The sequence below is a fragment of the Xyrauchen texanus genome, chromosome 1, assembly GCF_025860055.1.
Source record: "Xyrauchen texanus isolate HMW12.3.18 chromosome 1, RBS_HiC_50CHRs, whole genome shotgun sequence".
NCBI lineage: Eukaryota > Metazoa > Chordata > Actinopteri > Cypriniformes > Catostomidae > Xyrauchen > Xyrauchen texanus.
This window is the reverse complement of record NC_068276.1, coordinates 38,783,004-38,795,970: the sequence shown is the minus strand read 5'-3', so window position 1 is coordinate 38,795,970 and position 12,967 is coordinate 38,783,004. Positions and strand designations below refer to the sequence as shown.

Below are 12,967 nucleotides of genomic sequence, written 5' to 3'. Positions count from 1 at the left end.
TAGCATAATTTAGTTCATTCTCCAGTTCATGTCTTTCATTCTTAAAGGGATTGATTCATGACAAGAGATTTTTCATTTTTGGGCAAACTAACCCTTTAACATTTTAATTTATCTTTTCATTTCCTTTTGGTTCTTTTCAAAGACTCTTTCACTCAGAGAATGGGAGTGAAGCAAAGAAAGAGGGAGGGCTTTTCAGCACCAGTTCACCCACATGACAATCTATTGTTTGTTCATTAGAGCCTTTACAAAAAAACAGTTACACTCTTTACCTAAACTTAAATTAGTCTATGGTTGTTATTCGTCAAGTGAATATTATTACAATGCATTATAGTGTCGAATGTGGTTTTAAAGAAATCTTTGTGTTTCTTTCACATGCACCCTCAGGAGGTCCAGCTCAGTTGGAATTCTACCAGGATGAAGTGATGAAAAAGAGGTAAAATCTCTGTGTAGAAATTGTAAACCCCAGGCTAGAATCTGACAAAGAAATTACAATTCTTGCTTTCTCATTTCTCATTCCCCTCTCACTCGCTTTTGATGTGATCACATGCTTTGTTTTTTCCCATTGTTATTATTAATACAGAATGTATTTACCTTTAACCTCATAAAAAAAGTTATCCGCCCAATGTACAAAACTGTGCCAAGTTTACTTGTCAACTTCAAAGGGGATATTACAGGACTTTTTGGCAACTGGCTTACCTTCCAGGCCCTTAAACCCCTATCAAAAATGTGCCGTCATAAACATGAGCACAGTAAATCAAGGTCTTCTGTCAGTGTTTTTACGTTGTTATGCTCTTGATACCACACAGGTATCACATAATTCCATGGCTTTAGCGTGCTCCATCCTTAAATGTTTTTGCTAGGCTGCTTGACCTGTTCTGAAGGAGCATAGTGAGGTGGTTAGCACTCAAGCACAGCTCACTGCCTCTCGGTCCACTAGAGGGACTTGAGCTGCTTGGCAGACAGTGTGGAAATGCCTGCCATTGCCATTCCCAAACACTAATGACCCCCCAATTGCATGTCTGGCCTGAACACATAAAAGCTCTAAGGAGGAGGAATAAATAAGGAATAAAGTATGTACTGACAATCATTGCAATCTTTACTGTACTAACATAAATGCCATCGTTATTAAGAGCTTATTAAACATGACTAAAGCTGACTCATAATTCTCAGTCATGCATGAGATTCAGGGAGAGTTTTTCTTTTTTTTTTTTTTTTTACATTTCAGGCTGCCAGATCATTAATCAAGTTCAGCAAAGTCATCAAATATTTTATATAATAAAATTCAATGTATTTATTTTTGAAGCATTTCTATAGGTAAAAAAGAGCCACAACAAGGTTGTGCCACATATTGCCATGCAGTGGTGTGAAGAAAACCAAAAAGTCAATGAAGACCAGGGTCAGAAATGGCAAATACGCCCCTAAAATTCAAAATGTGTATAAACAAATATGTGCCCCATTTTTATTTGTATCATCTGATGTAGTCTATGTGTATATGGCAAATATGAGTAGATGTTGACTGGATTTTTTTGGGGTAAGAGGCAATATATTCACAATCGAATTATTCAGATGGAAAACTATGTAAATGAGTCTAATAATTGAAAATATTAGACAAATATGCCCTTATATGTACAAAATGCCCCTTAAATTCAAATCCAGTGTTGTTAGGCTACTGATGCCCCTTGATGGAGTTAATTTTTGACACTGGTAAAGACATCGCTACACTGGTCATACAAATTGTTAGCAATATATTACTTCATTTCGTTAATAAAAACACGGACAACAGTTCTAATACCACATCAGCTACTTAGTGCCTGAGAAGCCAGCAAGTCAGAACCAGGTAACTATTGGTGGTACATGTGTGACGTCATCCACACCTCAAGTGTTCAGTATCACTCCTGGATTCGTGGCGAATGCAGAGATAAAAGGCGTGCTGGATTTGACTGTTTTCTGGACTACTGTGAAATCTGCAGATATCTTTTTAGGGCTGAACTCTCAAAAAACGCGTTAAGAGAAGAGCAACCCCCTCGCATCACATCACATCACAGGAGCTGTGTGGCCGAAGCTCAACAGCAGCGCGAGAGCGAAACTCCGTGAAGGAGCGCGCGGAGTAGTGCACAACGTCTAGCCTTTATTTTGCATTTCTTGGGCGACGACAGAATAAGAGAAACGGGGGACATTTCCTTCGGTGGATATCTGACATGGCGGGTTCCAGCACAGTCTATGTGTTTGTGGGATTTGTTCTAGTGTTGCTCGCGCTGGGAAGTGCTTTCCAGATCACTCAAGGTGAGTCTGTTGAATCTCATGTTAATAAGTGAGTTGTTATTAGTCACGCTTGTTATATTGATTACAGTAGTTTTGTGATATGGAATAACACACACACACACACGCACGCACACACACACACACACACACACACACACACACACACACACACACACACACACACACACACACACACACACACACACACACACACACAATTAACGCATACAAATATTGAACAAGTAAAAACAGAGGGTGGGCATTTATTTACACCATAGTGCCTGAAATTCACATGACTTTAAAACACTTCCACAATTGTAGGATCAAAATACGGAATGACTTTCGATGAGAAGTTGATGGTACTTTTGCATCTCATTTAAGCTTAGAATTGAGCTGTGCATAATGACATCCCTTTGCTCACTTATGGGAACTTTGAGTTTATAGTCTGGTTATTAATGGAGATGCAACATATTCCTAATAATATTATTCTGCTCGTGATGCGAGTTCGCATTAGAATGAATAAGTTAATGTGTATTTTTGTTGGCTGTGCACGTCGCATGATACAGTATGCGATTCTACATTGTAGGCTACGTTTAATACCAAACTAACAATTTTTGGTTCCCAGAACGTTATTAAACCTAATGTAAAAACTTCCCTAGAACCTTAAGAGTTGGTCCCCCACACAACAACAAAGAAGAACCATACACTGGACGTTCTGTGTTTGCTGTGTATGTTCAACAGAATGTTGTCTGTCTGTCTGTCTGTCTGTCTGTCTGTCTGAGCGTCTTTTTTATGTAGACTAGATAATTATTGGAAGTCGGATTATTTAGGGCAAGACCATAAAGGGAAATCAGAAAATTAATTTAGTGCTATTGTGCCCAACACATTCAGACTCAAATAATTAATTTCCATGTATCTCCAAACAAAAACAAAATAATAATAATATATATATATATATATATATATATATATATATATATATATATATATATATATATATATATATATATATATATATATATATATATTGTTAGTTTGTTGGAAATGGAAATGTATTATTTGAGTCCGAATGTGTCCATGTCCTTTAGCCCCTGCCCCTGCTAGGTACTGTGCACAATTTACAATGTTTTCACAAACATTGTACTGACCCATTGCTTCTCACACCAGCCTCTCAAATGTACAAATTAATTTGATTTGATGAAGTGTTCACATTTCTGCTACAGAACTCTGTGACCTAGTTAGTACCCTACTTTACAGGCCTTTGCAGAATCTGAACTGCAGGTGATTTTTGAATGAAGAAAACAAAAATATTATCTCTCACCTGTTTAGTATGAATCAGTACATGTGTTAATCACAAATGTTAGATGTTCTACTATTATAGTTAATAGAGAAAAACAGCATGACTATGGCAAGGTTGGCAAAAAATATATATTTGGGGTCAACTTATTTGAGAACCTGTGTAGTGTAGAAGACAGAGCTTGTGATAACCATTGCTTTCCTGCCACAGACAGAAACAAATCCTGAGGGAGAGTAAATGGCATAAACACATTCAGACACTTCTGAATGCTGAAAAAAACATCACAGCTGAGTTAAAGTTGGTTGTAAGATCCTGCTAAAAAAAAACAACAACAACAAAAAACATCTTTAACCAACCTAAGGTAATTTGCTGGTCATAGCTGGTTTACTATGGTTTAACTGTTCTCCCAGCCTGGCCACCTCACAAACCCCCAAAACCTCTATAAAGCATACCTGAGCAGTGGAAACCATCAGTTTTGTGGCCAGCTAAGACCAACAAACCACTTTAGGCTTTTTTTCCCAGCAGTGATGGCAGCCCTCAATGTGTTCCATTTTATTATTATTATTATTGCCTCATACGTAAACAGAAAAGTTTGTTAACTTAAAGGGATAGTTCATCCAAAAATGAAAATTCGCTCATCATTTAGTCACCCTCATGCCATCCCAAATATGTATGACTTTCTTTCTTCTGCAGAACACAAAATAAGATTTTTAGAAGAATTTCTCAGATTTGTATGTCATCACAATGCAAGTGAATGGTGGCTAGAACTTTGAAGCTCCAAGAAGCACATAAAGGAGGCACAAAAGTAATCCAATGGCTAGATTCATGTCTTCAGAAGCGAGATGATAGGTGTGGGTGAGAAACAGGTCAATATTTAAGTGCTTTTTTACTATAAATCCCCAATTTCACTTCCACATGCTTATTTTGTTTTCTGGCGATTTGCATTCTTTGTGCATATTGCCACCTACTTGTTGGGGCTGGTCAAAAGTGGGGATTTATAATAAAAAGGACTTTGTTTTATTGATCTGTTTCTCATTGAAGACATGGATTTAACCACATGCATCGTATGGATTAGTTTATATGCTTTTTGGAGCTTCAAAGTTCTGGCCACTAATCACATGCATTGTGATGACAGAACTAAGATACCCTTTTTAAAAATATTTGTTTCTGTTCTGAAAGAAAGTCATTCTCATCCTGGATAGCATGAGGATGAATAAATGAGTAGACTATTTACATTTTTGGGTGAACTATTCCTTTAAGATGTAGTTTTAAGAGAATGTATTCTTATTGGTTCTGCATTAAGTCTTATAGTTAGCAAGGAGGGTTTATGAGTTATGAGGCATATTTATTAATGGACTAAGTCTCCGGTATGCTTAAGATGGCAGGCTGGGGAAATATTGTTAAAGAGAAGTAGCTCTGAAACATTGCACAGAGGGACGCAGAGTTTGAGTGAGAAAGAGAGAAAGTGTGAGAATGTGGGGGCCCCACAAGTCTTAAGCAGTTCATCCAATGGGTTAGGTTTAGGTTTGTATTCAGCCTATGTCTTTGTCACCTCCCTTCACTTGGCTTCTCTCCTTTTCTCTCTCTCTCTCTCTCTGCCATATCAGTCATTTTGAACCATACTGAATGTATTAGTGGGGTCAGCTGTAACATACTCTTGTATAAGGGGAGAATGAAGACTGTATTTGAGCCTGTGTTCATTTCTTAATTGTGTCTTTTTTCTGTGGTGATTCTGCCAGCACCATGAATTGTATCAAAAGACAGTAACTTTGCAGTGCAATACCCTGTGGAAATTTTTACCAGTTGCAAAGTTCAAAGTCTTCTTGTTTGAAGTCTTTGGCACTACACATATACTCACTGTGAAGTCTCATAGGGAGTAATATTGAGTTAAAATATTTTATCTAAGCAATGAATCCAGAACTGCCCTTGGGTAATTGACCACCACTGTTTGAGCAATGTCTTTTGCCCTGGTTTATCCATCCATCATACCTAATATGGAATGATATTCCGGACATTATTCAAAAGGAATTGCAAATTGTATTTGCAATTGCGTTTTCAATTTGTGGACGCATAAAATGTGACATAATTTTCGTTTAAGCGAACGCACAGTGACTGCCAAATTTCAAATGGAAAAGCAAAGTCCGTTTGCAACTGTGTTTCCCATATCTTACGAGTTTTGGCCCTGTCATATTTAAATAGCAATTTCAATTACCACGTCTGCTTTTTCACTTTCTCAGCGTCGCGTATGTAGCCAGCCAAAACTCAAATGGAATACTATTTTTTTTTATTTATTTTTTTTATTAACAAACAGAACAAGACGATACATACAAGAAATATAAACAATCTTTCAAAACAAAAGAGAAATTATGGTTCAGAACGGAAAAGTTAAGAGAGGAAATGTGAAAGAAATTTAAATATATTCAACAATAGTCTAAAAAGAAAAGAGAGTAAGAGAAGAAAGAAAAAAAAAGAAGAAGAGGGCACAAAAGAAAAAAACATTAAGAGAGAATATTAAACATGGCACTAATTCTGGATGTTTTCATTGCTTTCTTGTTAACAGAAGTTGAAATTTTATTTAAATACATCTTCAATTCTTCTTTGAAAAAGCTAAAGTGGGGTTTACTTTTTATATATTTACATTTATGGATATGAAACTTTCCAATATATAAAAGAAGGTTTATACAAAAACATGCATTAATTAGATTCTTGTCTTTAACATAAAATCCAAAAAGAATGTGTCTATATGATAAAGAAAAGTTACATAAAACCTTTTGGACAATCAGAGCATCAATATTGTTCCAGAAAGACCGAGTAAAAAGACATTCCCAAAACAAATGATCAACAGTTTCAGAGGAGGCTTCACAAAAAGAGCAGGAAGTATCAATATCATTTCTAAATTTCTTTAAAAAAGTATTTAACTGGATAAAATCTATGAATAATTTTATAGGATATTTCTTTAACTTTATTAGTTAGAAAGAATTTCTGAGGAAGTGACCAAACATATGACCATTTAATATCATCAAAAGGTTATTCCAATAAGAAATGGAGGAAGGAATTGAAGTAACAGGGTCCAAAAATAATGACCTAGTTTTATAATTGGATTTATGTATTGAAAAACAAATAGAACCAACCACAGTAGATTCAGGGCTAGGGGGAGAAACAGAAGTCACTGTAGCACTATTATTGTTTCTAAACAGCATACAGATTTCCAAAGAGATGGCCTTGAAAACTATATTAAATTCTTTACTAGATACTGGGAATTGGTATCCTGAAACAAAATCGGAATAATTAAATAAATTACCTTCAAATATCAAATAGCTGGTTTACTAATATCACCCCATTATTGAACCAGTTTTCAAGAAATAAAGATTTCCTCTTATGAAGAATATTACAGTTGTTCCAAATTAAAAAATTGTGTGGCGAGAAATTATGCTTGTAAATAAGTTTCCAAGCCATAAGCATCTGCTGATGATAATTGGAAAGTTTGACAGGAAGTTTACTAATTGAATAATTGCAACGTTTAAGCCAATTAATTTTTAAGGTATTGTTAAGAGAATCAAAATCAATGAAATTTAAGCCACCTTTATTATAAGAATTCAAAATAACTGATTTTCTAATACTCAAATGGAATACTAATTCCCTTAGTATTTCCATTTCCGATGCCTTACACAGAAACCTGTCAATCAGGGTCAAGGGTGGGATTATGCTATGGGGCGTGTTTGTCTTGGGAAGTGACGTCACTCACAGTCGACAGTCAAGAGGTGATGCCCTGTACAGACGCCGGTTTATCAAATCAAATCAAATCACTTTATTGTCATACTACCATGTACACAAGTGCAACAGTAGGTGAAATTCTTTTGTGCAGTTCCGAGCAACATAGCAGTCATGACAGTGACGAGACATATACCAATTACAGTAAACAACATACACAACACAATTTACAAATCAAATGTACACATACTTACACAACACAATAATTATATACAATGTACAGTAAACAATACACACAATATACAATACAATAAGTAGGAGTATATGAAATATATATATATATATATAGTAGTATATTGAGGAGAATATGTTGACAGTCCAGTGTGAGATTATAGATGAATAAAGTGCAGTGCTAATTACTGATCCTGATAGACTGTGAGTGATGTCACTTCCCAAGACAAACACGCCCCATAGCATAATCCCACCCTTGACCCTGATTGACAGGTTTCTGTGTAAGGCATCGGAAATGGAAATACTAAGGGAATTAGTATTCCATTTGAGTTTTGGCTGGCTACATACGCTGAGAAAGTGAAAAAGCAGACGTGGTAATTGAAATTGCTATTTAAATATGACAGGGCCAAAACTCGTAAGATATGGGAAACACAGTTGCAAACGGACTTTGCTTTTCCATTTGAAATCTGGCAGTCACTGTGCGTTCGCTTAAACGAAAATGCAAACCGTAATGCGCGATTTGCAATTGCGTTTGGATTATGTCACATTTTATGCGTCCACAAATTGAAAACGCAATTGCAAATACAATTTGCAATTCCTTTTGAATAATGTCCGGAATATCATTCCATATACCTAAGCATGTCCTGGCAGCAGTGTTGAGCCACACAGTATGTACCTCCTGACTAACCACAACACAGAGTCATAGTGCTGAACATCTCTAGTTTGTGCCTACTGACCTGATCATAGCTCACATGGACAGTTAGGTTACTTCATATTTTCCTGTGGTTGAGTTATAGAGATGTGCATCTCTTGTACACACAAATTAACTGTCTCCACATTCGTGGCCCAGATAAAGCATTATTTATAGAGTGTGCTGGCCATCTGCAGTGCTGTGTCAGAAAAGGCTTTATTAATAGGAATGAAGAGCTGGGTGTGTTTTTCTCCTTACAAATACAACCGTATTAATAGTTTGTTGCTGAATTTGGCTGAACAAAGTAGACTCTCCTTCTGGGGTCACACAGGTGGAATCTCCCATTTGCTGAGAGGGACTACATTAATTTAATGGAATAGTTAACCTAAAAATTCTGTCATCGTTTAGTTAACCTAAAAATTCTGTCATCGTTTACTCACACTAATGTGGTTCCAAACCTATATTACTTTCTTCTGTGGAACACAAAACAAGGAATTTGAAAGGATGTCCCATTCGACGATTTACAATACAATGGCAGTTGATGAATTTAAAGCTTAAAAAGGACCCAAAAGTGTCAAAATTAATTGGTTTGAATGTCATATTCCAAGTCTTCTGAAATAATGTGATAGGTTTGTGTGAGAAACAACAATGTCTTGAAATCAGCCAATTGGACGTCCTTCAAAGTATTTGTGATTCACAGAGGAAGAAGAAAAGTCATGCGGTTTGGAATGATATGAGGGCGATTTTTGGGTGAACTATTCCATTAAATATATTTAATTTAATTTAGATTCCATAATGAACATATGGACACTGACAAACATATACGTCACAGATATCGTATTATATACTGTTAGTTGGTTCCTCATGTTGCTGCTTTCTGATCTCTTTTTCTGCCCTCTTCTCAATAGAAAGAGAAGTGTTGACAAAATTGAAATTCTGATTTGCTGACACTGTCTGTTCTTTACTCTCAGTGAAAGTCAAATTAAAGATTACAGACTATAATGATGGGTCCCTGCAAAGACATTGGAGCAGGTTACAAGAATGGCTAATATCACACTCTCTGTTGCAGTCTTTTTCTGCTGTGATCTGTGGTATTACACTTGGTATAGTAGTGCATCAAATGCTCAGTAGTGTTGGCAATAGTTTTTCAATCATTTTAAACCTCATTCAAGTATAAACCCATCTGTTCTGGTCTCCACTATGCAAACAATTTGCGAATAAAGCCACGTTCCATACAAGGGTGTTCAAAAGGATGAAATAGTCACTTCCGGAGAAATTGTAGCCACTGTGAGTATTTTATTAATAAAATATTGGCGGTTTAGGGCACACTGACAAATCACTGTAAAGAACTTTGTCTCATGTCACACAATTCTGGGAGTGCTATATATGTGCGTTCATCCATCCGTATGACTATACCATGTGGATCTGTAAAATATTTTTCAAAAGTGTCAATAAACCTTCTGTTCCCGTACAGTTCAAGTTTATTTTCAACTTATTTGCTCTGCAAACTCTTTGTAGGCATTGGATTTTCTAGACATTATTTAAGGATGAACGGAGCAGCATTTCTGATGTGATGATTGGTCTGCTGCTTAGTCCAGTAATGAACAAGTTATTCAGTCACATTAACTTTTTGATGAATCTTTTATTCCTAACAAATGCAATAGGAGTTTATTCAGTAAATGTGTTTCCATCATAGTTTATACACATTTCTTCTTATCGAATAGAACATTTATCCACCTCAAGCGAGCGTAAAAGTTTTTTATGTACATTTTGGACATTTATTCTTATCTTGGAGATTCCATCCAGCAGTTTTATGCAATATCCCAAAATGTGCATAAAAAAACATTGATGGAAACATAGCTACTGTATGTACGGTCCAGATTAGCAGCCAGGCATGTGCTGGCTGGGACAATTCTCTTAACAAGTATTCACAGGGAGGCATTAAATGTTTTTCTCAAGCAGACTGTTATCATGTTTTTACTGCTATTCTTGAATAAAATAGGGGGGAAAGTCCTTTAAAACGTGCTATTAATGTATTAAGCAAATAAAACTAGTATATTGAGAATTGTTTCATGCTAAGTGTTTACTAGAGTTGTCCTTTAGTAACAGATAGTTGTGGTGTTCCATCTGGACATCATTAGAGTTGCACATCCTTCCTGCATATTTTCCATCCCTCTTTTTCTCTTTCTGTAAATCTTGTGCTTAACAAGGCTGTCTACAGCATCGTTCTAAAAACATTCTCTCAGGGTCTGCGCCTGTGAATGTGCCCAACATGTATGCATGTGAGGCAGAGATGGAAGACAGAAAGCTTAATTTCTCATATTCCTTTGCTCAGCCAAGTTAGAAATGGAACACACACACACACACTGTTTAGGCTGAATTAGGCCCCCTTGCATCAAATGGCCATTGAGTTAACAGACCATAGTACTGATGCACAGCCTGGTTCAAACACAAGCCTGGTTCTGAGTTCATCATCTATCATAATGGCAAGAGGTGAAGCCTCCCACACACACAAACACATACAGCAAACACACACAAAACGAGTGCTGCAGAGGCAATCAATGGAAGTTCCATTGACCTTCGTATCTCTCAGTAGTGACTGTAAAGGGGAGAAGATCTTGAGGCAGTTTGTAGAAAGATCTAGAAAGGAGCAAAGAAAGAGGTGGTGACAAATAACCCTCAGAGACCCAAGCATTGATGTTGATGTAAAATATTTATATTTTTAGGTGTTTTTATGAAGCCACTGGATTTACAATATTATTTGAGTGCATATTCTGTTTTGGGGTGAATTTTGGAATAAAGTCCAAAATTGCTGTAAGTTAGAGTACTGAATTCATAACACAATTCAACACAAAAGCATATGAAAAATAATTTATTGCAAGCAGTAAGGTAAATGTAGTTATGGTTAGGAAATCTGACTATTTAAAACTAAATTGATATTGATTATATATTTGCTGGTTTACCCAGAATAATAAAAAATACCCATCTCTGTGTAATGCAGTGTATGAATACCACAAACAAAGATTTTTAAATAACGGAAATGCACACACTAAAAAATATAATTTTTGCAGGTCGTTCAGTTTACTTAATTAAAATCAACTAAAGCTTTTCAAGTCTTTCATGTATTTCAGTACGTTCTAAACAATTACATTTGTAAAATTTAAGTTTACTTAATTTAAGTTAGGACTACATGAATACTTTTTTGTAGCATTGATGAAACTGGGCAGGGGATTTCCATTTCCCAGCATGCTTTGCAGGTGATTGGATGGGGTTAATAAATATTGAAACTAAGTGTTATTTTATGCATTTTTGAGTAAGATAAGAATAGGAGGATATTTTTTCATGGTTAATGTTGTGTTATATTGGCATTTAACTCTTTTAGTTTTTTTTTTTGAGTGCAGAAAACAGCAAAAAATTTCGGAAATGCGACCAAAAATAATTTATTGCGACTATAATTTAAAATCTAGTCGTCATTGCCGTAAATTGGGTTGTGTGTGTTCATATGTGGTTTCATCAGACATCATCTTGTGAAGTATTGAATACATCTATAGAGCATGAGTGTGTCTTTTGCCACTTTTCACTCGTTCTGTTTCTGATGAGCTCGGTGCATGCAACAACAAACCCAAATGTATTGAATAGTAGATATTATTTTATTGCTTTAAACAAACATTGCAATTCTTTATGCTGGGTCTCTTTTAAAGGGTTAAAGGGATAATTTATGTTTAGCAGCAGCCTCATTCACTTTCATAAAAATATATATGTATACAATAAAAGTAAATGTCTACTTAGGCTAACATTCTGCCTAAGATCTGTTTTTGTGTTACATGGAAGAAAGAATTAATACGGGTTTGGAACAACATGAGGTTATGATGGGAAAGACAGATGTGAGATAGTAATTTGGAATTAATGAATTGTTTTGAATGTTTGGGAGTCCTCACCCTCACTGTCGAAATGGCGGATAAGTGAATGGATAGCTTGAGCCAGGCTTTATCTATCCTTGAATGAGTTCCTGAGAAAGGATGAATGGAGATGCTATGAAGAAAAGGAGAGAGGGGGTCTTTCTTGGTAGGTATGCCTGCAGTGTCTGACTGTTCCCAGACGCAACACCATGAGTTCGCTGATCCATATACAAAAAAGTAATATTGGACTTTATAAATGAACAGTCACTCTCGAAATAGTTGGTTCAGTTACATTTGCTACAAATGAAGAGCAAGGGAATGACATGACTCAATCTTTACCAGATTAAATCACATTTAAAAGTGTAACACATGGCTTCAGTGAATACAGCTGTGAAAAGAGAAAAAAGGGAGGAGAAAGAGAGAGTCACTTGGTTTCCAGTAGTTGTCTATTGTGCTCTATGGGTCTAGTGTGTTTCACATGCTTACAGTGCTCTTTAGGTTTCCAGCAGTGCTTTTGTTTTCAATTCCTCCCCAGCTCTTTTTTCATCTTTCTCTGCCATTTCCTCTCTTTCTCTGCAGGGCTGCAATAATGGTACCCAGTATGAGGTCCTTTTCTTCATTAGCTTAGCTAATTACCCCTCAACAAAAGTTAATTACACTGCCCTAAAGTGTTTATTATTCTTTCGCAAACATATTCAATACACCATTCTCAAACATACCTAGCTAACAGCAGATTATGTATTCTTTTAAGTGCTTAATTTATTAATTTATACTTAAAAAGTTGTTTTAAATGTAGACAAGATACTTTTCTCCATTAAAAAACAAAAAACAAAAGGCTGAGTAGCTGCTTTAATCTGTTCTCAGAACACCTAAAAA

The 12,967-nt window shown here is 35.9% G+C and overlaps 1 protein-coding gene across 1 annotated transcript in view; it reads left to right on the top strand.

Moving 5' to 3' along the window:
• The first annotated feature begins 1,911 nt into the window (after positions 1–1,911).
• The window catches only part of LOC127635593 (plexin domain-containing protein 2-like), a 102,074-nt gene continuing 91,018 nt past the window's right edge, over positions 1,912–12,967 (top strand). Inside the window, exon 1 of the mRNA XM_052115766.1 lies at positions 1,912–2,283. Coding sequence (XP_051971726.1) covers positions 2,199–2,283 — 85 coding nt within the window. The 5' untranslated portion in view covers positions 1,912–2,198. The remainder of the gene's footprint in view (positions 2,284–12,967) is intronic.